Consider the following 27,454-nt stretch of genomic DNA (forward strand, 5'->3'; position numbering starts at 1 on the left):
GTTTACATGGCGCTTCCCACCTTATTCGCTGCTGGATCCACTCTGTAAAGGGGAACTCGCGGAGGCAATAGACACGTATTTCGAGGCAAATATAGGCTCAGTCCACAGTTTTCAAACAATATGGGAGGTGTTTAAGGTTTATATTCGGGGCATGGCGATGGCTAAACACTCGGGGGTCCTCAAAGCCATAAGACAAAGACTAGGCAACTTGGAACAGAAATTGGGGCAATTAAAAGTGCGCCAGATGACGGACAGTGGTAAGGAGCTAGAGGAGGAGATTAAGGTATTATTAGGAGAATATCATGAGGAGGCAGACAGGGAAGTCAAGCATATGGGGAAATATGCGTCAGCGCGTACGTATGGGGAGGGAGACAGACCAGGATGGGTACTTGCAAGGGTGCTGAGTGCGAAACGGGCGAGAACACTAATCACTGCAGTGAAGTCAGAGGAGGGAGAGATTTTAACTGAAGAAGCTGACATAGAGAAGCGGTTCAGACAGACAATACTATGTGAACTTATACACAACAAGAGCAGGGGACGTAGATGAGGAGATCCTAGACTATTTGGAACACATTGACCTCCCGTCACTTACAAACAAACACAGGGAATTCCTAATGCTCCCCATAGAGAAGGATGAGATAGTGGAGGCTCTGGCTAACATGAAGTCTGGGAGCGCCCCGGGCGCTGATGGACTCACGTGGGTTTTTATAAGGCATTTATAGACCTTCTGCTCCCGCCTATGGCAACACTCTTTGATGATCTGTGTATAACAGGCTGTATGCCACAGACGATGACGGAGGCAATTTTGGTGGCTATCCCCAAACAGGGTAAGCCTCCGGAGGAGTGTAGCTCGTACCACCCTTTTCCCCCTTAAATGTGGACACCAAGATATATGCGAAAACTCTGGCTAATTGCCAGGTACTTCTAGCTCCGCAGCTGGTGGCCCCGGAACAGGCGGGATTTATTCAGAGTAGAAATCTTACCTATAACATTCATACGGTTTTTGGAACGATGCAGCATGTAAGGCAGGACACCTAGGCAGTTGCGGTATTCTTGGACATGGAGAAGGCCTTTGACTCCGTCGAGTGGCCCTTCAAGAGACAGTTACTGACGAGAATGGGATTAGGGCTGGTATTCCTGCAAATGATTGTCATACTGTATAACAAGCCCAGGGCGAGGGTCCGTCTGGGCAATTTAGTTACGGAACCCTTTGCCATATCTAGAGGTACTAGACAGGGCTGCCCGCTGTCTCCCTAGCTGTACGCCCTAGTGGCAGAACCACTGGCATGCATGCTCAGAGAATATCAGGGGAACGAGGGTATTGGCTTCCCGACATATAAAATTGTAGTGTCCACTTATGCAGACGATAAGCTGTTGTATGTTCGCGACCTCGAGAACAACTTGTCTGCAGTACTCAGAGAAGTAGTACACTTTGGCGCACTTTCTGGCTTGAAAGTAAACTGTGCGAAGTCCATAGCTTTTTCTCTCACGCCGACCACAAAGGAATTTGAGATGGAGTTCCCTCTGCAGTGGTCTGTAGACTTTGTAAGATATTTGGGAATCCAACTACATGCAGACTCAGAGATATTTCTCTGAGAAAACTATGGTGTGGCCATTAGCAAATTGGAGGATGATGTAGAGGCTTGGTGCCGACTCCCGCTTTCATTAATGGGGCGCATCTCAATTACGAAGATGGTGGTATTACCTAGGCTGTTGTTTCTGTTCACAAATATCCCCATGGTGCTACTGCGTGCCTTTTTCCAGAGATTGAAACAATCTATGCTAAAGCTTGCCTGGGCAGGCAAACAGGCACGGGTCCAATGGCAGGTCCTCAGGCTACCATACAGTATGTGAGGCCTGGGCGCTCCAGACTTTGAGCTGTACTACAGATCTGCTCAGGGGGCACATATGCATACCTGGATCCATGGCAACCCGATCATCCCACATGTCAAAATGGAAAGACTATTTGCAGACCCTCTCCCCTTAGCAGCAACGATATTCAAACCGATCGACCGTAGAACTGGGATACTGGATTCTATAACTACCACTAATCATGCATGGAATTGCCTACTGCAGCAACAGGGGGGAGCACTGCTGTACTCCCCATCCATGCCGGTAGAGTGGGCCCTCTGGTTGACCCCCTGTAGAGACAAGGGTGTGATAAACGCATTTCACAAAATGAACATTCTGACGGCAGGCGACATGTTCCGGGACGGGAAGGTAAAGACCTGGGAACAGGCATTGAGAACGGTCGGAGCGGGCACTACACTACAGCAATTCCAATTCTACAGAGTGCGCAGGGCCCTGTTGGGGCAGCTAGGGGAAGATCTTGATGAGCCACCGGAGGTGCCGGAACTCTCCTATGTGATCAAGGCAGACTCGCCACGTCAGATTGTAACCAATATCTATAAAATAGCAATCACCCACAGGGAAAACCGGTACACAGCAGCGAGGTTGGCATGGCAAAGAGATTTGCAAATAACTATAGATGACGACATGTGGCGATACTGCTGTACGAATACTAGAAGGATCTCGCTTCATGGTAGGCACCGGCTCATATACTTTAAGTACATCAATAGGGTATACTGCACCCCAGAACGTCTATGTCGGTATGGGCTACGGGAGGAGGTGTCATGTGAGAGATGCCTACATTTGGCGTGGCTATGCCTAGGAATATACACATACTGAGTAGAAATTTTCAGGGAACTGAGTAGAATAGTTGAGGTGACGTTGGATCCAGACCCCGTAGTGGCACTCCTGGGATACTCCAAAAAGCTATTTAAGGCTGCGCGTAGACTGGTGGACATGGGCACGCTCATAGCTAAGTGGGTGGTGGCGCAGTGTTGGATGAGGGGGCAGACACCCACTGTTAAGCGCTCGTTGCATGATGTGCTGTATTGTTGCACGTAGTCTGAAAACTACAATGAACTGCTTCCGCCACGTAGCCGCCTAAAACATTTTGGGCGTCTATTTCATGCTCACATTCTATGCAAGGTCATTCCTAAGCAAAACTTGCGTTTACCTTGATGTGGGAGTTGTGTTTTGCATAGCATTGTTACTACAGAACATAACAGAGTATACAACATGAGAAGTATATCTAGAACTTCATGAAGGATATACAGAGTAGCATTGGATATCTCTAATAAAATAAAATAGTGGTGTCAACATGGCTGGCCTAAGGGTGTGAACCAGCCCTTATTAGTAATTGCTTCATAGACACTTTGAATGCCTCGCCTCACCCTGAGGTAACTTTTATCCACCCACATACTGTAATTGCTTAAACTAAGCCAGTGCTTCGCCCCACACTGTATCTACCTGAATCTGCAAGCTGCATACAATTACAAGTAGTGATTATTTGCCTTTCCTTTTTGAACCCATCACTGTAGAACCCGGTCGGGTCCTCATGTGAGTCCTTATCTTCACTTTTCACGTTGGCACATCACGTTCACTAAGGCTGCGCTCTTTTTACAATCCAGGTAACCACCTTCAATTAAAGTCCTTTGCTATATTTTCTCGCATCTGTGCCGGTACATGGGCCTTATGCTTTCTTTAATTTATTTTAGATGTCCCTACATCATTAGTCCTGAGGAGACCCCACATTGATAGAAGGGTCGAAACGCCGTCGACAAGCACACAGAACAGACCATTACCAAACATGAATCATTGTATACCTATGCTGTTGAAAAAGTGTATATGAATGGTCGCTTCTTACAACTTATGGAAACCATTTACAAAATTATTCACCTTGTACAGTCACTTTTTGGTTCCAATTTTCACTTGGGGACACAATGCACAAATATTTGCGCATTTGACTTGAAGAAGTGTATATACTATTCACTGTTTTTATAAAATATTACATTGATTAAACTGTGTAGAAGGTTTCCATGCCCTCTGACATTACCAGGTCCTTTACATGTTTATTGCGATTGTGCATATTTATTACTTAAGTCATTTTCTATTATCCACAGGAACCACTGTTTCCCCATATATAACTAGTACCCTGGTTTCATTGTGAGTAGGGTTCCCCTGTCTTTGCTTCGACGGGGGGACGTTCAAGGCATCCCACGGGACTCCCGCCGGATAACTAATACAATTTAAAACGTTATAGTAAGGTTCCCATATCAGTACGGCTATTTCAATGGTGGAGTTAAGAAAACTTCACAACATCCGGAAATCCATTTTTATGAAAATAACCAATAGCACATTAGAAACTGCCCCCAAACACTAGGAAGATAAACAACATGAATGACCAGAAATGCAACCTAATAAGCAAGCCAAGACTCTTGCACGCGACCCTCCCCCTCCAACCCCGCATACACATCCCTTTAAGCGTGTGGAAAAACAAAGCCGGGCATAAGCACCAACATCATACTGGACACAGCTGCAAAAATCTCACTTACTTTGTTTGTTTTAAAAGTTACTTGAAGGCTTCCAAAGCTGAGGAGGGGCAGCGCAGGCACCTGGCGGGAAGGCTGAAACTCGTCGCTTCGGGGAACCTCTGCTCTGCGCAAGTACCAGGGAAATAAAAACAAGCATTGGCCTCGGGCACCTGGCGGGAAGACTGAAACTCGGCACTGAAAAAAAATATGGGATTTTGTTTGTTTTAAAAGTTACTTGAAGGCTTCCAGAGCTGAGGAGGGGTAGGGTGGGCACCTGGCGGGAAGGCTGAAACTTGGTGCCTCGGGGCACCTCCGCTCTGCGCAGGTACCAGGGGAATAAAAACAAGCATTTGCCGTGGGCACCTGGCGGGAAGGCTGAAACTCAGCGCCGCGGGGAACCTCAGCTCTGCACAAGTACCAGGGGAATAAAAAGTTAACAAGCATCGATCTTGTCTTTTTGGGGCCATGTGTTTCTAATTAGAAACACATGGCCTTATAAAGATAAGAAAGTGCTTTGCTACAGCAGCATAGCAGACGCCCCAGTCCGGATCGGAGGCGAAAGGGCGTCAACAAAAACCCGTCATTTCCAATGGCAGGCCACCGTTTAGCATGAATGGTGACGCCAGCCAATGAAAATGAGGGGCGGGGCTTCAAGCCCCCTTCTCAAATCTACTCTCCTACAAAATCTCTCGCCCAGCGAGCAGCGCGCTGCGATGCTACGCCAGGCGAGACCTAAAAAGAAGGCCTTGTGGGATGGAGTTCAGGGGCCACTACAGGCTTGGCGAGGAGGGCTGTGTGCACTCCCTCCCTTTTTTTAAATCAAAAGGTTCCGGGATGGGATCTTTGGGGGCAATAGTAGCTTGGGGCAGGGGGCCACGTGACCCTCTCCTTCATAGGCAGGGGGCCCCGGCAGGGGGTTAGTTGTCCACAGAGGGTTGGTCGCAGGGCCTGGCCGCAAGCTGGAGGCACAAGTTGTAGTTACCAGAGATAACTATAACTGATGAATTTCAGCATTTGTTCGAGTATAAAACGTTATGTTGGCACTGAATTTTAACCCACCTGTAACATCACTTTAACCTTTAGTTTTTTCAGTGAATATATATATCTAAATTGTGTATTTAGATATAGATAAATACATACAAAGCCAAATATAAACATTTAAACAAACAACACTGCTTTGCAATGAATGGTGGTTGGACAAATTAATATATGCAGATGTATTTTTCTGTGTTGCCTCCTGGTACATTCAGCAGCTGTGGTGGTAGTGACAAAAGGGACATGGATAAATAAAGAAGGGCACAGTTCCCAACTGCCCCACCCCCCACCCTTTATAGAAACTACTTCACGCATATGCGATCTTACACTGATCTTGCATATGAGTACCATTGACAAGTCATGTTGCCACTCTCTGAACTATTCTTCTTGAGTTCAGAAAACGCCCGAAGACCTGGCTTTTTTAGAAGTAGTAGTCCATAGTACAGTATGTAGCACTGGAAGCGCCAAGACACCTAAGGGTATACGTGCGCTGTATACATTTAACTAACATAACTTAACAATACAAAAGAGCAGTTAATAATGGCAGGATATTGTCAAGTAAAGGGAATTCTATTAATGTGGCAAAGGGTACAGACAGTACATTCAACAACATAAGGGGAGCCTTAGGCGAGGCGTTGCAATGTCTAGCAACTTAGGTTTTAGAACATTTTCTATGGCCTTTCATTGATCACTTATTTAACATGGTCCCTGGGACTGTGTGATATCTCACACGTGTATTATCTTCTCTATTTCACACCTTCAACAATGTTTATGGATCCTGAGATATCTTAAACTTTCAACACCTGCTCTGCTGTCCTGAGATACATCCCACATTGAAGATGAAGACGCACCTCAAAGGCAGGGCCACTGGAATTGTGAGGCAATTGACTATTTAGTCATTTTTACACACACTAATACCATCTAGACAAATGTTTCACCTCTTTAGTACCAGTTTAACACCTCAATGCAGCAATCATCAACTAAAAGGTAACCAATAATCTATTTTACTTGGTCTTCCACTGCACTACTTGTGAAACATATTTAGTAACTTTTGCTCCGTTTGAGCTAGAAACAATATTCATGTGGAAATCTGCAACGTATGCAGCAGATCATGGATTATAGGGCAAGTATGGTTTCCATAGCTATGCAGAAAACCAACAGAATAGCATAATGTCAGTGGCCCTGTTTCAGGTACTTTAGAGAGTCAAGATGCCAAAAATGGCACTTGGTGGCGAGGGCAGCAGCACCATTCAGAGCTCTGAATTTAAAAGTGCTCTGAATTTAAGATGTAGCAATGAAGAATTTGAATAACTGGACACTGAGTCACTACCATTCACGTGTAGTAAGATTTGGACCATTTACTATGAAAATGTACACATGTGCAGAATGTGTTCTTTAATAATGTGAGTCCCATCTCGGTCTTTTCGCATCACAGGAAAGTCAGAAGGTGAAGGGAAGATGCACATCACACTCTGTGACTTCATCTATACCTGGGACTCTCTGAGCACAACTCAAAAGAAGAATTTGAACCAGCGGTACCAGATGGGATGTGAGTGCAAGGTAAGTCCTCACAAATTCCCAGGATGGAATGAGGTGTGCTTTCTGATTTGGAATAGCTCATCAAGCTTAGGTCTCATATGCACTGCTTATCATTGCCAATAAAAATCTCGGCCAGTAGGGGGCATGCACTTTTCTTAATGTGACATTTATCCTGAGATTTGTACCTTTCTTATTGATTTTAATCTCTGATTTGTTTAACAATCTGCTAAAGCAGCCAACTTTGATAAGTGCTTGCTTTATTATTAAAGTAGCCACGGTAGTATCTGTATTATCCACATTTAAATGATTGAAAATCTTTCAATACAAGCGTGACAATCTGGCTCCTGGGGTTCCAGAGACATCAGGGGTTATTGGGCTCCAACCGTGATAACTGAAGTTGTTTACCATTGGTGTTATGGGTCTCCAGAATTATTAGACCCAAAATTGGATAACCAATTACTTCTCTTTAGCACCAGACTCTCAGCATAGCGAGGTGCAGGAGTCCACTTTACTCAAGCAAGTGATGTAAGCTAGATACTCAGTATATATTTCACATAGTAAAACCAGCTAGTAATATTGATGCCTAGTCAATGTTTTACATTGCAAAAGAAAATAACTTTAGTAGACATAAAAAAGAAGCCTTTGCCACCTGAGTCAGCGATATGAGTCCAAACAGTAATATTGCGTCTAAGCGCTATTAATACAGTCAACATTTAAGTCTATAGACAGCGTTCCACAGTGCTACCTGTTAATGCTAAGTAACAGTATCAAGGTTTACATTGCTTTGATTTGGTTTCAGTCGATAGTGCCGGTGTTTCTATTATATGGCAAAATTCAACCACAGTAATATTGATGGTGTACCTGCTATGCAAGGAATTAGTTACTTACCTGTAACTCCACTTCTCCAACATTGATAGCTTTTATATATTCACATGCTTTAATCATTCCCTGTCGTCAGGCTGGGAATCCCTGTCACTGTAATATAGAAGTAAAAAGTGTAAAAAAAATATATAGCATACAGTATACAATGCAAAAGGGGCATCAGCCTGAAACATAGTATCTTTAGTAGCACATCCAACTCATTTGAAAGAACCCAAACTTCAGCCAATGAGGTGGAAGCTTAAGTTCTCCTACTCCCTTTAGAGTCCATCATAGCTCAGATTTCAAAGCATAAGTGTGAGAATAAAATACAGTGAGCCTCTTGTTATGATTCGCAATATACCCCAATATAGGCCTGGGTAGTCACCTAACCTTTTACCTACATTTACCCTGCCATTGTACTACATAACAGGTTTTTGTGCTGCCCTTTTACCTTGTTAGGTGCTGCATAAATGTTGTGTGGTTTTCTCCGAAAACTAGCCTAATTTATTATGCATGAGGTTTCTCAGAATCACAGTAGGATTACCATCTTCTGCATAATAACTATGTATAAGGGTCATCCCTATCGTCATTCTTGACCGGCATGACACAGCAAGGTAGAACTCCTGAGGGTACCTTTTGGGTATATAAGCACCATATCTTTGCTCCGGCACGCAGTGGTCTGACATCCCTGGCAGGGTGTCCATCTCAAGACCAAGACAGGGTCCTTTGTTCTCTCACATCAGGTGATGCGGTTGGCTTTATCCTAGGGGAATTCTTGGCTATACAGCTACATACATGCTAGGTACATTTAGGTGCATCTAGTTAGGGTTTGCATTGTAGGACTACTCATTATTACTGTCTTTATATGCCAGCATATATTCATTGTTTTAGCACTATGGTAGAATTCTACCATCTATTTACTCTGTAGGTGCTTGTGCCAATGTACATCTGTTTCTGTCATATGGTTGTTGCTGCAAACATATTTTACGCTAGAATGACGCTGGTTCAATAAATACTCGGTGAAAACGTCCCCCCATTGTTTATTCTGTGTATCTCTCTTGAGACAAAATGAGCATGATTGACTGGGCAAAAAGCTCTGTTCTGTTTCCACGATCCCTGAGGGGTCAGGGTTGTCATGTTCGATAGTTGGCAGAATCTATTCTCTCCTTGGTAAGAGGAGTCCATAATGGCACTGTGAGCTAGCTGGTATACAGGCGAACATATCCGGTGGGGGTGTCAGGAATCAGTCTGGACACCAGTCCCACAGTTTATGTTGTCTAAACATGCAGATCCTATACAGATTTATAGGAACTGCACAACACTCTAATTGGGGAAGAGGGAGGGTCGCCTGTCAATATATATACAAAACATCAATGTTGGAGAACGTTTCAGTGAAGTATATTGTTCAGCCACCTTCTTCAGGATTCTGGATCCAGGCATGGAGATCACCTTGTGCACCATTGATGTATGTGCACTTTATACATCTATTCCCCTCAATAGAGGATTTGAGGCTATTGAGTAATTTTTTAATAATCACGACATCAAACAAGATTTAAAAGTGTTTCTGCTTGAACTGCTCCAATACACCCTGTACCACAGCTACTTCAAATGGAACAATGAATTCTTCCTACAAATGGCGGGTACGTCTATGGGCAATTGTGCAGCTCCCAGCTACGCAAACCTGTTTATGTACCGCCTAGAACTAGACAACATTTTAACCAATCCCAGGTGGCTCAACAAGATCTTCAAGTACTGGCGCTATAAAGACGATATCTTCCTCATATGGAAGGGTCCCCCCGAAGAAGTAAAAGAATTTATTGACTTCATTAACAGCATAGACGACCACATTCAATTCACCCACTCTGTAAGCACGGAAAGTATTGCATTTCCTGACGTTTTGGTTACCTGTAAAGGCAATCTTGATTGAAACAGATATATACACCAAAACCACAGACAGAAACAACAGCTTAAATTTTGACAGTTGCCACCCTATGTCTTTAAAAATACGCTACCATACTCACAGTTACTAAGGATGAAAATAATTTCTACACAATCCAATTCATATATGGTTAATCAGGACAGAATGCTCACAAGATTCAAAGAAAGAAAATATCCAAGTCAAATTCTTGAAACAGCAATTACAAAAGTAGAAGCTATCAATCGGAAAGATCTATTGATGACACACGAAGAGAAACTACCAGCAACAGACCAGTTTTTGTATCAAAATTTTAAACCAGAAGCTACCAGATTAAGAAAATCGTGTTGAAGAATTGGACAATGATCAAATTGCGTTCACCGGGGCACCAACATAAGCCATCCCACCAAAGCACAATCATAAAACTGTTCACCAATGCCACCTGCGACATAAAAAATCTAGTGTACCTGCTGAAATGCCAATGTGGGCTTCCCTGTGTAGGAAAAACTGAGCGAAAAATAAAAACGCAATTGACAGAACACAAAAGCACAATAAGAAACCACGTAATGAAAACATCCATGGCATCCCATTTCTCCACCCTCAAACACAATGTCAGTCAGTTGAGATTTTTGGTCTTGGAGATTGTTCCCATAAAAAAGGGTGTTGACAACAAGAAAAAACGACTACATCGCAAAATGTATTGGATAAAAAACTGGATTCTTGCCACCGAAGGGCCTCAATGAACGTTTGGAATACAGTTGTTTCTTGAAACCATACTTTAACCTATGAGTTTCATGATTAAACCGCACCAGTTTCACTCACCATTGTAGGGGTAACATACAAGGTTTATGTTGGTGTAATTTTTAGTCTTTATGCAATTTCTTTATGCTATAGTTGCTTAAGTTGCATTTATCAATGTTGGGCAACCAACCTCCTTGATTGTACTTTTGTTTGTATGTAACAATACCTACAGTCCACGGCCGACCCCATCATTCACATGATCATGACCCATTTCAGAGACTTGTACGTCCATGCACTATACTGCTTTTGTTCTTTCCTATTAATGCCACAACACCACTGTGTTTACGTTTAAATTTCCAGTATCTTCACCCTTCAGTACAAACACATACATTTGAAACACCAGGTCAACCGGGAGTTCACTGGTAGTTTTTGTAAGATGGCCGACACACGATTGAATACTAGTCCCTCTAGTTTCTATTGGGACTTTCACTTCCGCTCAAGACTCTGCATTTCCTTTATTAAATTGGCATGAACAATAACACGCACCACTGCCGTTCACGAAAGCTGATGACTACATGAGCAACTTTTCTCGGAATGCTGTAAGAATGGATTTACCGGGAGTGCACGTTTTTACGTTTAGTGTAGTTTCAACAAGAGTGTTTCACAACGTTTTTATTCCTACTCACACGGGTTGGTGCCCGCATTGCTTAATGGTTTTGATAGAACAGCATTGAGGTACTGGGTTTTTCGGAACCGATACTATTACAATAACCCAGCTGTGTCAGGGCAACACCCAAAGACCCCGGATTCCCCTGTCTTGGCAAACAGAGACACGGGATACTTCTCGATGACGTCAAAGACCAAAGTTTATTGGTTGCAACCAGGGACAGAGGTCTACGAAGTACACACGGGTAGTTCGACAGAGACTGCACCACCTCAATAAACAAAACTCAGTCTTTTATGCCGAAAATTACGCCTCTGGCAACATCACAATTTACATCTGGTGCATACAAACTAACCAATGGCAACATAGCATTTCAAAGAGTAGCGAATGACGACAGTCAAAGTTAATCCCACTTTCCGTTGTCCAGCCCACCAAAACGATCGCACACATGCTTAGTTTCCTGTTCGATCAGGCCGGACAAACCCATCATAAAACCTTCAACCCAGATCGATGATCAAGTCATAAAGGAAAGGCAGAAACAGATGGAAAGGAGATAGAGGAGTGGGAACGGGGTACCATAAAATCGGACCACGTCCTGCCCTTTGATCTTTATCAGGCCAGCTGTGGGAGAAGGAACTGGCTCAGCGGGATTCGCCCCAGGCGATGAGTCAGTTCGGCCAGGTCAACCAGAAGTCAGCTAAGGCATACGTGTCAAGGACTCGTTCGGCCACAATCATAGGGCCTATGTTAGGGCAACCACACAAGATGGCTGCCACATACAAAATGGAACCCGGAGGTTCAGACTAAATCCTCGAATATAGAGTGTTCTCCTATATCGATTCATACGAAAACACTCAGACACGTTACACTCGCCATTTGCGGTCTGTAGAGACCAAAATCGTCCATTTCCGACGATCTTTATAAATCGGGTTCGGAACTATCGAACCCAATTCGGAACCACAGAACCACAGACCCTCCTTTTGCCCTATCATAGGCAATAAACCCAGACCCATTTTAATCTGAATCCGGATCTATGTTCATCATGTCATCGATATGTTGCTGTAGCATCATCTTATTACTATGCATCTGTCTCCGGACAGGTTTCCATACACACAAAGTAGCACAGAGGCCGCAAATAGTCGGAGCACACTGTACACAAAGACAGAACATAAACAGAATCGCTAAGACCATCCCAATGACCATCAAAATCTTCCAACCCCAAGTGGATATCAATCCCCATAGCCATCCCATCAAAAACCAATCTCCTTTGTCCAGATGGACAGAATCGGAGAGTTTGTGCAATTTGGCAATGACCTGGAAGACTGATGGAGCGTTGTTATGCTATGTTAAGGGGGTGCTTGTAAAGCGCACTGACACCGTGGGTTTCCTGGCGCTGATTGGATGCTGAGGGAACAGAGGGATTTTAGCTAGATTGAGGAAACAGCCAGGTTTTTAATGATTTACGGAATTGGATGAGAGTGTTGGAAGTCTTGACTGGGGAAGGGAAAGAGTTCCAGAGTTTAGGGCCAAGGTATGCAAATCTCCGACCACCAGATCTACAAAGTTTGATGGGGGGACAGCCAGGAGGTGTAGGTGTGATGATCTGAGATTGCGAGGGGGACAGTAGGGCCGGATGAGAGATTTTAAGAAAGCAGGACAAGAACCAGCAAGAGATTTGAAAATAAGACAGCCAAGCTTAAAGGCTGCCCTCAGCCTGACTGGGAGCCAGTGCAGCTTGATAAGGAGGGGTTAGGCCGACTGCCATTTCAGTATCCAGAGGGCCAGTCTCGCCGCCTGGTTTTGAATGATTTGCAGTCTATGGATGGAAGATTTAGGCAAACCATAAATAGAATTAGAAAAATCCAGGCGGGAGAGGACGAGGCCCATGATGACTTGCAGCAGGGCATCTGGGGTGAGAAGGTAAGCCACCTTCCTGATCCTGCGCAGCTGGAACATGCAGGAGGAGACCACCGTCCCCACTTGAGGCCCAAGGGATAGTCCAGCATCAATGGTGACCCCAAGATTTTTCACCGCGGCCACCGGGATAGGAGGGGGGCCAAGTTCTGCCGGCCAGAAATGCGAACCCCAGTGGGCGGGGCTCCTACCAGGAAGGAGGAGCTCCGTCTTTCCTGGGTTCAGTTTTAGTTGGTTCTGACACATCCACTGAAGGATATGGGACATGACCGCCTGGAAATTAGAAATAGCAGAGGGAGAGTTTAGAGGAAAGATGAGTTGCAGGTCGTCCGCGTAGTTAAAAACGGTGACGTCCCACTGCCTCAGAGATAGAAGAAGGGGGCGGAGATAGAGATTGAAAAGAAGAGGGGATAGAGAGGAGCCCTGGGGGACCCCACATGGCAGGTGCTCCCTAGGAGCCCTGAAAGTGCCTAGGCTGAGGGTCTGGGATCTCCCAGTGAGAAAGGATTTGACCCAAGCCAGTGCCAGGCCCTGGATGCCGGCCTGCTCGACACGGCGGAGAAGGATGTTGTGATCCACCGTGTCGAAGGCGGCTGACAGATCTAATAATACCAAGGCCTGGGGGGTACCCTTGTCAGCTCCGTCTCTCAGGGCATCCAGGACGGCCAGGATCACAGCCTCCGTAGAGTGACCGGGACGGAAGCCGGCCTGGTTAGCCTCGAGGAAATTGGAGCTCTCGATGAACCCAGAGAGACAGGTGGTGACATGGGCTTCCAAGATTTTAGAGAAAAAAGGCAAGAGAGAGATAGGACGATAGTTCGCCGGGACGGCAGGATCTGCTCCCGGCTTCTTCAGAAGAGGCACCAGAACGGCCTCCTTGAAGGAGCTAGGTACCGTCCCGGAAGAGAGAGAAAAGTTCAGCAAAGGAAGAATACAGTCAGGTAAAGAGTGGCAGATGTCCCGGAGGATGGAAGGCGGACAGCGATCGTCAGGTGAACCAGACTTAATGCGGACGGCCAGAGTGCTTAGGGATGTGGGGTCTAAAAGGGGAAATTGAGTGAAGGAAAGAGCGTTGTGAGGGGGAGTGACAGAATCAGCGCCAGGAAGGGTGACCGGAATGGTATCCTTAATCATAACAATTTTTTGAATAAAGAAAGTGCTAAGTGCATTGCAGGATTCCTGTGTAGGGACCTGGATCGGGAGTGTCCTGGGGTCAGAGGTGAATTCGTCGAGGACTTTGAAGATTTCCTTCGACTTACAAGGGGCTGAGAGGATTTTCTCTGAGGCGTAGGCTTTTTTGGCTGCAGAGATGGCTGATTTATACTTATTGCGGGCTGCTACATAGGTATCTCTGCTTGGCGAGCAGTAGTTTCTTCTCCACTTGCGCTCCGATTGGCGGAGTTCAAGCTGTAAAGTTGTCTGGAATAAAAATGCAGCAGCTCGATTGAATCAGTCTACATACTCCACCTCGATCTGCCAGAATAACGTCTAGGGTAAATCTATTGTGAAGTGTCATAAGTCTATCCGACTGGAGCTCAGCAGTCAAGTTACCAAGGGCACCGGCAGTCTCAACTATGGTGGACTCAACCACTCTTGTAAGCTGACAAATGTTCCTACTGTTAGCCACAGGTCCCCAAAACGGCAGAAAACCCTTAACGAAATCACCCAATTCTTGTCCTGCAGTGTCTTCTTGGCTAAAGACACCTCTAGCAATTCTCATCTTGTGGTAATCTGCCGCAGCTGTAAAAGTGGGGGGTAACAGAAAGGAAACAAAACATGTGCCCGAGAAGTCGGGGGGCAACCATGTATACGCTTTGTCAAAGCAAACAAAGTAGGTACCCTTAGCAGCTAGGAACGCTGGGGAAGACTGAGACGGAAACACATAAGTCTCAGTGCAAACACTCTTCCCTAACTGAGCCTTCGGATTCTTACCGTTGCCCTGCAGACAATAGTAGCCTTTATGGGGCACTATCCAGATCGGTAGAGGACTTTTCGCTCGCTGGCTAATACTCAGACTCACTCCATATCCAGTAACGTTCCAACCACTATATGGTAGCCTTTCATCTTTCGGAATAGTCTCTACTGCATTAGTTCCTTTAATCATATCGACTATACCTCTAGCTAGTGGATTTGTCTTCGGATTATCTCTTGATGAACGTAAGGGGTCAACACTATGGGCATAGATGAACATGGTTCGGTAAGCTCGAATCGAACCATTCAAACTAAAGGGCAAAACTAGGTAAGGAATACCTTTATCGGTTGTATGAGGCATCAAACCACAAATCCAGCAGTTCGTTGTATTGATCACTAACTGATGCTGGTGCAAAAGCTGTATGAAGGAATTATTAGCGAATTTCAGAAGTCTGACTACCCCATATTCAGGCAAAGGGTGGAAAGAATGAGAGGAAATAGTGGGTGAAGGTGTAGGTTGTACAGTAGAATTAGACGTCATTTCAAAAACAAATGCTACATAACCAGTTATAAAAATTGCGAAACTCAATAACAAAAGTATGCATGATATCAAAAAGCATTTCTTCAACATTATCTCGCATATTCGTTTTCCTAAAGTCAGTGTCCGCACAGGTCTCTCCAACTCAAAGAAATCCATCCTAAACTAAGGTTGCTGCCCGCGGTGGTTGGTTGATTCTGCTTGAGAGTGCGTCTGCTGCACCCAGGAAGGCTGCCTCGGACCAACAGAACCCAAGACCTAGTGTCTCAGGCTTGCACTCCCAAGACTGGTAGCAACCGCGACCCTAGCAGCAAGAACCGGATGGCAGTTCAGAAAAAACTAAAATGAGTAGATCCTTGGTGGAGAGTTAACCTGTAAATAGTAAAAAAATCAACTTTATTAATTACTTTATTTGTCCATATTTCTCGATCTCAAATTATATCTGTTTCTTCCAGGTGACTCTTGATCGGCAAACAAAAGATGAGGCTCGGTAGTGTCCAATCGATCTGCAGAAGGTACTGATGCTTGCAAAAGTCGATCACTTTCCTGTTCTGAGCTAGTCCCAATCAAACGAGCATCACTGAACGTTACAAACTTCGGGATTGTCTCGGTCTCAGAATCTGCGAGACCATCCTGTACCCACTTATCATACGGCAAAGGTAAGGGTGCTTTCTTCGTGTGGGAGCCGTGAATCCAATGGCGCTTCCCACGTACTCGCACCGCAGATCTCGTCGACAAAAGGACCTGGAAGGGTCCAGTCCAGCGGGGCTGATTATTCTTCATGCGCTGGAAATTTCTGATAAAGACCCACGAACCAGGCTCAAGGGAGTGACCAGAATCCTCGGGAGCTTGAGGAAGACTATCGTATACCTGTTGGCGTAAAACACTAATTTTAGTCGTTAATTCACGCAAGTAATCAAGCAAAACAGAGTAGTCGAGGTCACTAAACCTCATCGGTCTTGGTACGCCCCAAATATTCGCCGGGCGACCAAATACTACTTCGTACGGACTCAAACCCATTCGTGAGTGCACAGTCATTCGAGTGGACAAAAGTGCTAATAGCAAGGCATCTGGCCATTGTAAACCAGTGCTTTCTTGAATTTTGGCTAGTTTAAGCTTAAGAGTGCCATTATAGCACTCGACTAAACCAGCTGATTGGGGATGATTTGCAGCGTGGAACTTCTGCCTAATTCCAAGACCCTCACACACTCTCTTCATCACATGACCCACAAACTCACTTCCGTTATCACTCCAAATGATTCTCGGCAAACCAAATCTCGGGAAGAACTCTTTTATCAACACTTTTGCAGTGGAAAAAGCAGTATTGTCCTTAAGGGGGTAAGCTTCTACCCATCTAGAAAAAGAGCAAACAACCACTAACACATACTTTAAGTTGTTGCATCTTTCCATATGGATAAAATCTAGCTGCAAAGCCTCGAACGGATACGTAGGAGGAGCAAAATGACCAGCTAGTGTTGGAGTTCCCTTACCAGGATTATGCATCAAACATACCATACAGTTCTTAACTAAATTCTCTGCACATCTGGAGATCCCTACATTCTGCCAAACTGGAGCCAACAACTTGCAAATTCCTTTTACACTAATGTGTGCCATTCCATGTGCCATTGTATCAACTGGCAACACATACGCATTAGGCAACAACCATCTCTGGTGTTCGGACAAATCAGTCCAACAGCCATTCGAGTCCAATCTACCCTTACTCTCTCTCCATTCATCCAACTCTTTCTCTGTGGCCTCACTCTGAATAACTTTCACGCTCTCAATGGTGTCTTCACACATACCCTTCTCTGGAACCCATCTCGCAGGACCCGCAACATACATTCGACTCATCACGTTTCTAGCAGTTTCTTTCGCAACCTCGTCCGCAAACGCATTACCACGACCAATATCATCTATGATCCTTTTATGGGCACTGCATTTCACGATCGCTATTTGCACAGGTAACGTAAGAGATTCAAGGAGTTCATTCACCAACTGTCCATGCTGAATCTTCGACCCATGGGATGTCAAAAATCCACGTTCACGCCACAATCGTCCAAAGCTATGAGCCACACCAAATGCATACTGACTATCGTTTACCTTTCACCAACACACATGCTCTCGTGAGTGCAATTAATTCAGCCGCTTGCGCGGAATTATGTGGTATACGTGCAGCTTCAACGACCGTATACAAAGTCGTCACAGCATAGGCTGCAGTCGTATCGCCATTCGGCAATTTAAAACACGAACCATCAACCCACAAAGCATCATCACAGTCAGGAAGAGGAGTATCCCTCAAATCAATTCTCCCTTTGGTCTCTTCTTCAGTTCTTAGAAAACAATCATGTTGTTCTTCACTATCATCATTTTTCCCATCTAAAACCGGTAACAATGTAGCCGGATTCAAAACATTGCACCTCTTGATGTGTACATGGCTCGCTAACAACGTAAGTTCATATCCTGACAACCGAGCACTAGTTAAATGCTGTGTCTTCGTACGATTCAACAAGGTATCCACTGCATGTGGAACCATAACCATTAACGTATTATCCATAACCAGGCCTGCAGATTGTCGAATCGAAGCAGCCGCTGCCGCTGTAGCTCTCAAGCAACTCGGCAACGCTCTAGCCACAGGATCTAAAGTCGACGAAAAGTACGCACATGGGCGTTGCTTCCCGCCAAACTGCTGAGTCAACACCGATAATGCACATCCCTCTCTCTCGTGAACATACAATGTGAAAGGCTTACTGTAGTCGGGAGTACCCAACACAGGAGCCGAACACAACGCATTGCGTAATTCAGAAAAACTCTTTTGGCATTCATCCGTCCAAGGAATAGGATTTGGAGTATCTTAAACCGTAAGAGCTATCAAGGGCTTCGCTAAAAGAGAAAAAATCGGGATCCACTGTCTACAGTACGACGTAATACCCCAAAACGCTCGTACTTCTCTTTGTGTCGTAGGGACACTCATTCTCGCAATAGTCTGAATTCTTTCTGGGGTCAGTTTCCTTCCCTCCTTCGATAAGAGGTGACCTAAGTAGGTAACTTCTTGGCGACAGAATTGTAATTTCGAGAGAGAGAAACTTTATGATGGCAATCAGATAAGTGAGACAACAAGGACACAGTGGCATCCTTACATATGTCTTCAGTGTCAGCGGCGACCAACAGATCGTCAACGTACTGAATAAGGGCTGCACCATCAGGAAGAGCTAGCAAGTCAAGTTGCGTCTTCAAAGCTTGACTATAAATCGATGGACTCTCGCAATAGCCTTGAGGAGCGCGCTTAAAGCGGAAACTTCGTCCTCCTAAAGAGAATCCAAAAATATCTCTACTTTCTATGGCAATCGGAATGCTAAAGAAAGCGTTCTTCAAATCGATCACCGAAAACCAAGTAGCAGACGCCGGGATCAATGTCAATAATGCAGTAATGTCTGGCACAACAGGGAATTGTGGAACTACAATTTTGTTCACTTCACGAAGATCGATAACAAACCTATATACAGGAGGTTGTGAAGAATCAGTTCTCTTCAAAACAAGCAAAACAGGACTATTACAAACATTACCTCGTGTCTCTTCAATAACACCCTTGTCAATCAGATCATAAATGATCGCCAAAAGCGCTTGTTCACCATCGCTTGAAATACGATATTGTGGAATGCGCGGTAACTGGGCATTCGCCTTCAACGAAGACAATTCAGGTGGGAGACAATCTTTCGAAACATATATTGGAGAGATCACATTTTCACCCAGGGTAAGATGTGCTCCTGACGGAGAACAGTACAAAGTCGCATACAATCTCTTCAACAAGTTCAAACCTAACAAGTTCTCATTACAACCTGTAGTCAAAAGAAGGGGTGCGTCAAACCTACGAGGACCAACAGAAAGAGGCAAAGGAACGGAAATCGGATTCGTAACGGGTGCGCCAGAAAAACCTATGGAAACATTATTAAAGCCAGACAAAGGTGCGCCAGGGAGTTTGGAATGCATAATAGAACTCTTCGTAGCACCAGTGTCTAGCAGAAAAGGCTCTGACACACCTGATGCAATTACTTCCACGTAGGGTCCACTCTGATCTACCGGAACTGAAACAACTCCCTCTCTTTTTCCATGGCTGTCCTAACAATTATTACCTTGCTCTTCATCGCCTTCAACATAGTAATCATCTACGTAGTACTGTGTAGTCCTACCAGACGAATTCTGCTGTTGATCAAAACTGTTCATTGAATTCTGCGGAGGCAAAGGGCGCGTGTTCTGTCCGTGACCTCTACCTCTAGGTGCTTGTTGGGCACCTCTACCTCTAACACCCTGAGCACTATTTGCACGTTGCAACAGAACCGGACAACTATTCTTGTAATGACCCTCTTCTCTACAATACGCACACTGATTAGGACTATACAGAAAACGCTGTTGAGGAGGCTCGTTTCTTTGCGAGTTCCTCGAATACTGTGGTGATTGCTGATAATCACGCTGATTATTAACACGGGGTGGATAAGCTTGCTGTAAAAGAACTTTAGTCTTCAATTCCTTAGTCTTCTTATCCGCTTTCTCTAACTCATCCTTACGCCTATTCTCGTAGTACTGAGCCGTAGCTAGAATCTGCGCAGAAGTAGAAACAGGCCAAGCACTCTCGGAATCCTTCAACTTAGTACACAACTCAGGAAGAAGATTGTGCACAAATTTATCGACTAACAATCTCTGGCCACCCTCAGTAGCCGTATCTTGACCGCTATGGTCAACAAAAGTTTCCTCAAAAAGCGAGAAGAAGTCTGAAACAGACTCGTCTTTCTTCTGCTTACAAGCCGACAACTTGTCCCAATTAACACGGACTTCAGGCATCAAAGTCTTCATGAAAGTGATAATTCTACCAGGGAGTTCGGTAATAACATTTTCAGGCTTAGCACCTCCAACTTGTCTATCGTTTGCTGCAACAAGATTCACCCACGTATCGCCCAATTCATTATCATGATCTCTATGTCGAATAACATTCCAGATGGGCTGTGGAACAACATTCCCAAACAGCATATCTATATCTGCCAAATTCATAATACACAAACTCACAGTTTGTGTAAGCTCTTTATAATATCCAGCAGGATTTTTTCTCGGATATGGTAAAGTCTGCTTAAGCGCTAGAACTTCCGCACGCTTCCATGGTACATGAACCCACACACGCTGAAAGTGTGCTTGAACCGGTGGATGAGCAGTAGCATCAGCAGGTCTCCATACCGGAGGAACCTCTCGCATCGGATACTGACGCGCATGTCTCCTAACCGACGAATCTGGCTCAAACAGCCGTTCAGTAGGGACATCGCTCCGAAACGACAATAACGTCGACACCGCTTCCTCGATGTCATGTAGACCCACAATCGTTCCTCTAGCAAACTCTGAACGCAATCGGGACAATTCTACAGGAACTCTACCCACTTCGTCCATCCATTGTTCATGGAGGAACGCACACATAAGCTCGAAAACATAACGTTGCTTTGGTGCTTGCCATTGTCGGAAAACATCCATGATACCTTCTAGATCATACTGGGACTTATATGTCACCCATCTACGTGCCATATGATCCAAAACCACTCTCTCGTCTGTATCAGGCAATTGGCTACGCAACTGTCTACGCTCACTCACAGGAGACATACCCATTTGTCCCAAAAGGGGAGTTAGAAAATTAGAAAAGGCAGCGGTCATCCGCTGTCTAGGAGAAGGAGCAGTCGGAAGGACAAGAGGAGACGAAACAGTAGTAGTAGGATCCACAGTCGAAGCAGGCATAGAAGCAGTAGTAACAGGAAAAGGCAAAGTTGGCAACCCTTGAGAAGGCTGCGCATAAGGAACAACAGCCAACGAAGAAGCTGGCTGCGGAGGAATAACAGGAGGCAAAGCAGTAGGTGCTTGTGCGGCCACAACCGGTGGCGGTTGTGGTGCCGTAGCATTCTGCACATAAGGTGGTGGTGAATTTAACAAATGCGACATCAAAGAGTCTTTCACAAGATCCTTCTCGTCTTTCTGCTCTTTAGGCGGCAAGACTGGGTAGCATCTGTCTACCGCTAACTTCCTCACTCTAAGCATCTGTTCACTGTCTTTTTCTTCTTCATTATCTCTGAATGCAACTGCAGCTTGTACCATTGACATACCCTTTCTATTCTTCTTCGCTAACTTAATTTCTTTCTGTTTGGCTTCTTTGCGCCATATGCGGAAAGAGTCAAACATTGCCGGCCGGGCTTTCTTCTTGAACAATTTCACTTCAAGGTTATCTAAGACTTCTGTCTCAAAACTACCATAATGGGGCCACTGTAGGACACCGTCATTCTTCGTGTATTTAACCCATATCTCATTATAGCTAATAGGACCCACACCATGCTTCACATATAGGTCGTAAGTAGGAGTTCCGATCGGAGGAACCGGACACGAATCCTCTAACCGGGAATCCCTCAAAGTACCACAACTAAACAAATTCCTAAGACTGCTAAAACCAGGCATCTTGCTCTCTAGTCTAGCTTCAAACAACAAGGGGAATCTAAAATTGATAATCTCGTGAATACATGAATCCCTTGGCTTTGGGACCTGCAGGTATCAAATCAAAGCTATCCACTAAAGGATACAAAATAAACTAAGGACTAGGAGACGCTCCGTTTATACTTAACTGAGTTGTCGATGGCGTCACCAGAAGACCCGTCAATCGTCTCGCTCTACAAACGTCTAAGGCTCCACAACAGGGCGACAGTCAGGGCAGCAGTCCTTCGTAGCCGTCGGAAAGCGGGAAACCTCGCAGCAAAGACTTTCGGACCACGACGACATACAGGGGTCGATGAAGTGGCTGGCCTTCCTCCAGAATTTTCTCACGAAGCTTCTCACGAACCTCTGGCTTGGACCGGTACCGCTGAAGTCGCCCCACGTTGGGCGCCGATTGAGGTACTAGGTTTTTCGGAACCAATACTATTACAATAACCCAGCGGTGTCAGGGCAACACCCAAAGACCCCGGATTCCCCTGTCTTGGCAAACAGAGACACGGGATACTTCTCGATGACATCAAAGACCAAAGTTTATTGGTTGCAACCAGGGACAGAGGTCTACGAAGTACACACGGGTAGTTCGACAAAGACTGCATCACCTCAATAAACAAAACTCGGTCTTTTATGCCGAAAATTACGCCTCGGGCAACATCACAATTTACATCTGGTGCATGCAAACTAACCAATGACAACATAGCATTTCAAAGAGTAGCGAATGACGAGAGTCAAAGTTAATCCCACTTTCCGTTGTCCAGCCCACCAAAACGATCGCACACATGCTTAGTTTCCTGTTCGATCAGGCCGGACAAACCCATCATAAAACCTTTAACCCAGATCGATGATCAAGTCATAAAGGAAAGGCAGAAACAGATGGAAAGGAGATAGAGGAGTGGGAACGGGGTACCATAAAATCGGACCACGTCCTGCCCTTTGATCTTTATCAGGCCAGCTGTGGGAGAAAGAACTGGCTCAGCGGGATTCGCCCCAGGCGAGGAGTCAGTTCGGCCAGGTCAACCAGAAGTCAACTAAGGCGTACGTGTCAAGGACTCGTTCGGCCACAATCATAGGGCCTATGTTAGGGCAACCACACAAGATGGCTGCCACATACAAAATGGAACCCGGAGGTTCAGACTAAATCCTCGAATATAGAGTGTTCTCCTATATCGATTCATACGAAAACACTCAGACACGTTACACTCGCCATTTGCGGTCTGGAGAGACCAAAATCGTCCATTTCCGACGATCTTTATAAATCGGGTTCGGAACTATCGAACCCAATTCGGAACCACGGAACCACAGCACGCATCTTAACATGACTACGCTGTTTTAACACACTTGACGTTTATTATTTACGTCAACACCTGAAAGCACCATCATTGCTCATTTCGGACGTTGCTTATTTCGGACGGACCAGCATGACAGCTTAATGCGACCATGCCGGTTGGATTGCACTCAAGTTATTTATTGTTTCACGTTAACACTCGAGAGCACTTCTGTCACTTGCGCTATGTGCAAACAATACACAAACGGTTATTTCTTCGAACACGCGCACATTAATTGATAATCCTTAACAGCACGGTTGTCAACTCGTCTTCAAACACGGAACTGCCCGTGAACTTTTAGATTCGTCATTTATGCACATTTTACCCGTATGTTATCTAGTGGAGGCACAGATCTCCTTGGAGTACAACGTCAGATTTTGTGTTTCACAGATTGAAAGACTTCCCCTGATGAAGGGACCAGTCCCGAAATACATAGGGAATTGCTATCCACAAGTCATATATGAATTTCAGATGTACCAACGCATGGATGTGAATGAACTTTAAGTGATAAGGAACATTGATGAAATATTACGTTTGATGAAAACATTGTGATGCAACAATGAAGAAGAATTAAAATACAAGAGATTTGAATCTACAAAGTTGTTTACAGTTCATTGAACAGATTAATAAAAGGGACATCGTCACACAGGAGTGCCGGTTGGGGACGCTGTTATTAATTAAACAGCGCAATTGTTTATTCTCTTAGACAGCACACAGTACCATGTGTACCTTATGGTGGCACTAATCCATCTGGTAGGAAAGATGTCACATATAATTCCATATATGATATATGGCGTTTTCTTGCATTCTGAGATTGTAAATCTCGATCTCTGTTGATTACTTATACACCAAGAGTTAGGTAAATATACCCCAACCTCGAATATACGCTGGTATGCCTAAAGTACATCTGTTGAAGATGGGTTTGGCAAGAAAGGGAAAGTCAGTTGTTACCTTTGGAATGAATGTAAGGTTGGTTATAAGAATTACCCAGTCTTGCATGAACTGGAAAAAATGCTCTCTGATGAAAATGCTTGAATTTCTCCTACTCTCCTGGCAGATGTTAGAGCTAAGACAAGTGCTGTTTTCCAAGAAACAAGTTTTAAACCTGCTTTCTGTGTAGGCTCATAAGTAGGCAACATCAGCTGACTGATAACTGTATTAAGGTCCCATGGAACTGGAGGATACAGGAGAGGTGGAAAAGCTCTGAAGATCCCTTTCTTAAACTGTTAATAATACTTTGGGAAATCAGAGTAGACGCTGATAAATCAGTTCTTCTAGATAGCAAGATCGCAGTAAGATGGACCCTGACTGAAGAATGAAAACTGGATAGACAATGGCAGCAAGGGAACTCAGTGCCGCACCACTACATGTGTTATATATGTTAAAGTTTTAAATCCCTTTTTAGAATCCTTGATTCTTGCCCACCTCTAAAGGCCAGCCACCAACATTTGACCTTTCATTAATCAATCTATTTACCAAAATAGATTGGCAAGTAGCCAAGGTTTTCACAATGAGTGCAATCAATATCAATATCGAGGAACAAAGAAGTATGATGCGAGAGGCCTTGTGCTCTTTTTAATTTTTTTTTTGTTTCTTTATTAATTCTGTGTCAGTATACACAGTTTGGCACAGCCAACACATTTCACCCACAATACAGGCTTCTTCAGGGCGTAATTAACCTGGATAATCCCTTCACGTGGCAGGTATCTTCTCTCGGTACAAAATCCCATTCGGTTCAGGTCAAGGTCTTAGTAAGTTGTGCATAATATTCGTACCCCATCACGCCAGCTGCTCAACTTTTAAATGAGCGTAAGTAAAACCTTACATCTGAGGCCGTGTACGGCCATGGCAAATATGATGTATTGAAGGGTGTCTTGAATCAAGGAAGGACTTCTTTGTTCCTCGATATTGATATTGATTGTACTTATTGTTGAAAACCTTGGCTACTTGCCTCTCTATTTTTGTAAACAGCCTGTTTGAAGAATATTTGAGTCCACTCTTGGCTACTTTTAACAAATATGGAAGGATCTGAATAGATTTTACTTAGTGTATGATGACCATGATTTCTGCACCAGACACAGAAATGCTTCCATTTAGCACTGTAAGTCGTATGTGTCACTGGAGCTTGAGCTGGTGCCAGAATACATTCCTGCAGATGATCTAAATAGCCAAATTCTAGGTTGTCTGGTACCATGCTGTCAGTTTCAGTGACTTGAGATCATGGTGGAGAATCTGTCCAGGATGTCTGTAAAGTATCCTGGGATGCACCTTCAGAGGAATGGCCTTACGTGCTGATAACTGCAGTAGCTCACTGTACCAACATTAGTGAGGCCACGCCAGAGCAAGGATCTATCTTCACCCTCTTTAACACCCTGGGAATGAAGGGAAAAGGAGAAAAGGCATAGGCAAATACCTTGGACCAACTGATATAGCATTGCCCTACATCCCTGGATGTCAGAACCTGCTTGCGAAGCACAGGCATTTCATGTTGTTCAGAGTGGCAAACAAACCAATTGTGCATTGCCCGAACTGAGTGAAAGTATAATCTACCTGCTTCTGTGCTAGTTCCCACCCATTACAATTCATTATTTGCTGACTGAGTGCATCCCCCTGATCGTTCTGGCAGTGTGATTCAGAAAAGGGGGTTGGTGATGAACAGAGTGTCTGAATTAAGCAGACCACTCTTACCCAGTCCAAAGATCAGGGCTTGATCCATCACCGTTTTTTAGCTCACTGCACCATCCAAGCTCAGAACCTGGCTACATGCAAATTAGTCTGACCCTGGCCCAGTGCATCATGGGAACAGGGCAGACCAAACTACCAAGCCAATTCTTATACTGGGAAGGAAACAAGCTTCCGGGGACCAGTTTCTGGCATTTCAGCCGTCTTCGGCCCGGCTTGCTTGAATCCTGATGGTGCAATGAGCAAGGGACTCACATCTGAGTATACCCTTCCACGCTTATGGTGGACAAAAACGATTCAGAAAAGGGGGTTGGTGATGAACAGAGTGTCTGAATTAAGCAGACCACTCTTACCCAGTCCAAAGATCAGGGCTTGATCCATCACCGTTTTTTAGCTCACTGCACCATCCCAGCTCAGAACCTGGCTACATGCAAATTAGTCTGACCCTGGCCCAGTGCATCATGGGAACAGGGCAGACCAAACTACCAAGCCAATTCTTATACTGGGAAGGAAACAAGCTTCCGGGGACCGGTTTCTGGCATTTCAGCCGTCTTCGGCCCGGCTTGCTTGAATCCTGATGGTGCAATGAGCAAGGGACTCACATCTGAGTATACCCTTCCACGCTTATGGTGGACAAAAACGATTCAGAAAAGGGGGTTGCTGATGAACAGAGTGTCTGAATTAAGCAGACCACTCTTACCCAGTCCAAGGATCAGGGCTTGATCCATCACCGTTTTTTAGCTCACTGCACCATCCCAGCTCAGAACCTGGCTACATGCAAATTAGTCTGACCCTGGCCCAGTGCATCATGGGAACAGGGCAGACCAAACTACCAAGCCAATTCTTATACTGGGAAGGAAACAAGCTTCCGGGGACCGGTTTCTGGCATTTCAGCCGTCTTTGGCCCGGCTTGTTTGAATCCTGATGGTGCAATGAGCAAGGGACTCACATCTGAGTATACCCTTCCACGCTTATGGTGGACAAAAACGATTCAGAAAAGGGGGTTGGTGATGAACAGAGTGTCTGAATTAAGCAGACCACTCTTACCCAGTCCAAAGATCAGGGCTTGATCCATCACCGTTTTTTAGCTCACTGCACCATCCCAGCTCAGAACCTGGCTACATGCAAATTAGTCTGACCCTGGCCCAGTGCATCATGGGAACAGGGCAGACCAAACTACCAAGCCAATTCTTATACTGGGAAGGAAACAAGCTTCCGGGGACCGGTTTCTGGCATTTCAGCCGTCTTCGGCCCGGCTTGCTTGAATCCTGATGGTGCAATGAGCAAGGGACTCACATCTGAGTATACCCTTCCACGCTTATGGTGGACAAAAACGATTCAGAAAAGGGGGTTGGTGATGAACAGAGTGTCTGAATTAAGCAGACCACTCTTACCCAGTCCAAAGATCAGGGCTTGATCCATCACCGTTTTTTAGCTCACTGC

The 27,454-nt window shown here is 45.0% G+C and overlaps 1 protein-coding gene across 1 annotated transcript in view; it reads left to right on the top strand.

Annotated features, from left to right (window-relative positions):
* The window catches only part of TIMP2 (TIMP metallopeptidase inhibitor 2), a 268,799-nt gene that overhangs the window by 201,458 nt on the left and 39,887 nt on the right, over nt 1–27,454 (top strand). Inside the window, exon 4 of the mRNA XM_086931076.1 lies at nt 6,850–6,974. Within this exon, the coding sequence (XP_086787202.1) occupies nt 6,850–6,974 (125 nt within the window). The remainder of the gene's footprint in view (nt 1–6,849; nt 6,975–27,454) is intronic.

The sequence above is a fragment of the Lissotriton vulgaris genome, chromosome 7 (genome assembly GCF_964263255.1).
Source record: "Lissotriton vulgaris chromosome 7, aLisVul1.2, whole genome shotgun sequence".
NCBI classification, from domain to species: Eukaryota; Metazoa; Chordata; class Amphibia; order Caudata; family Salamandridae; genus Lissotriton; species Lissotriton vulgaris.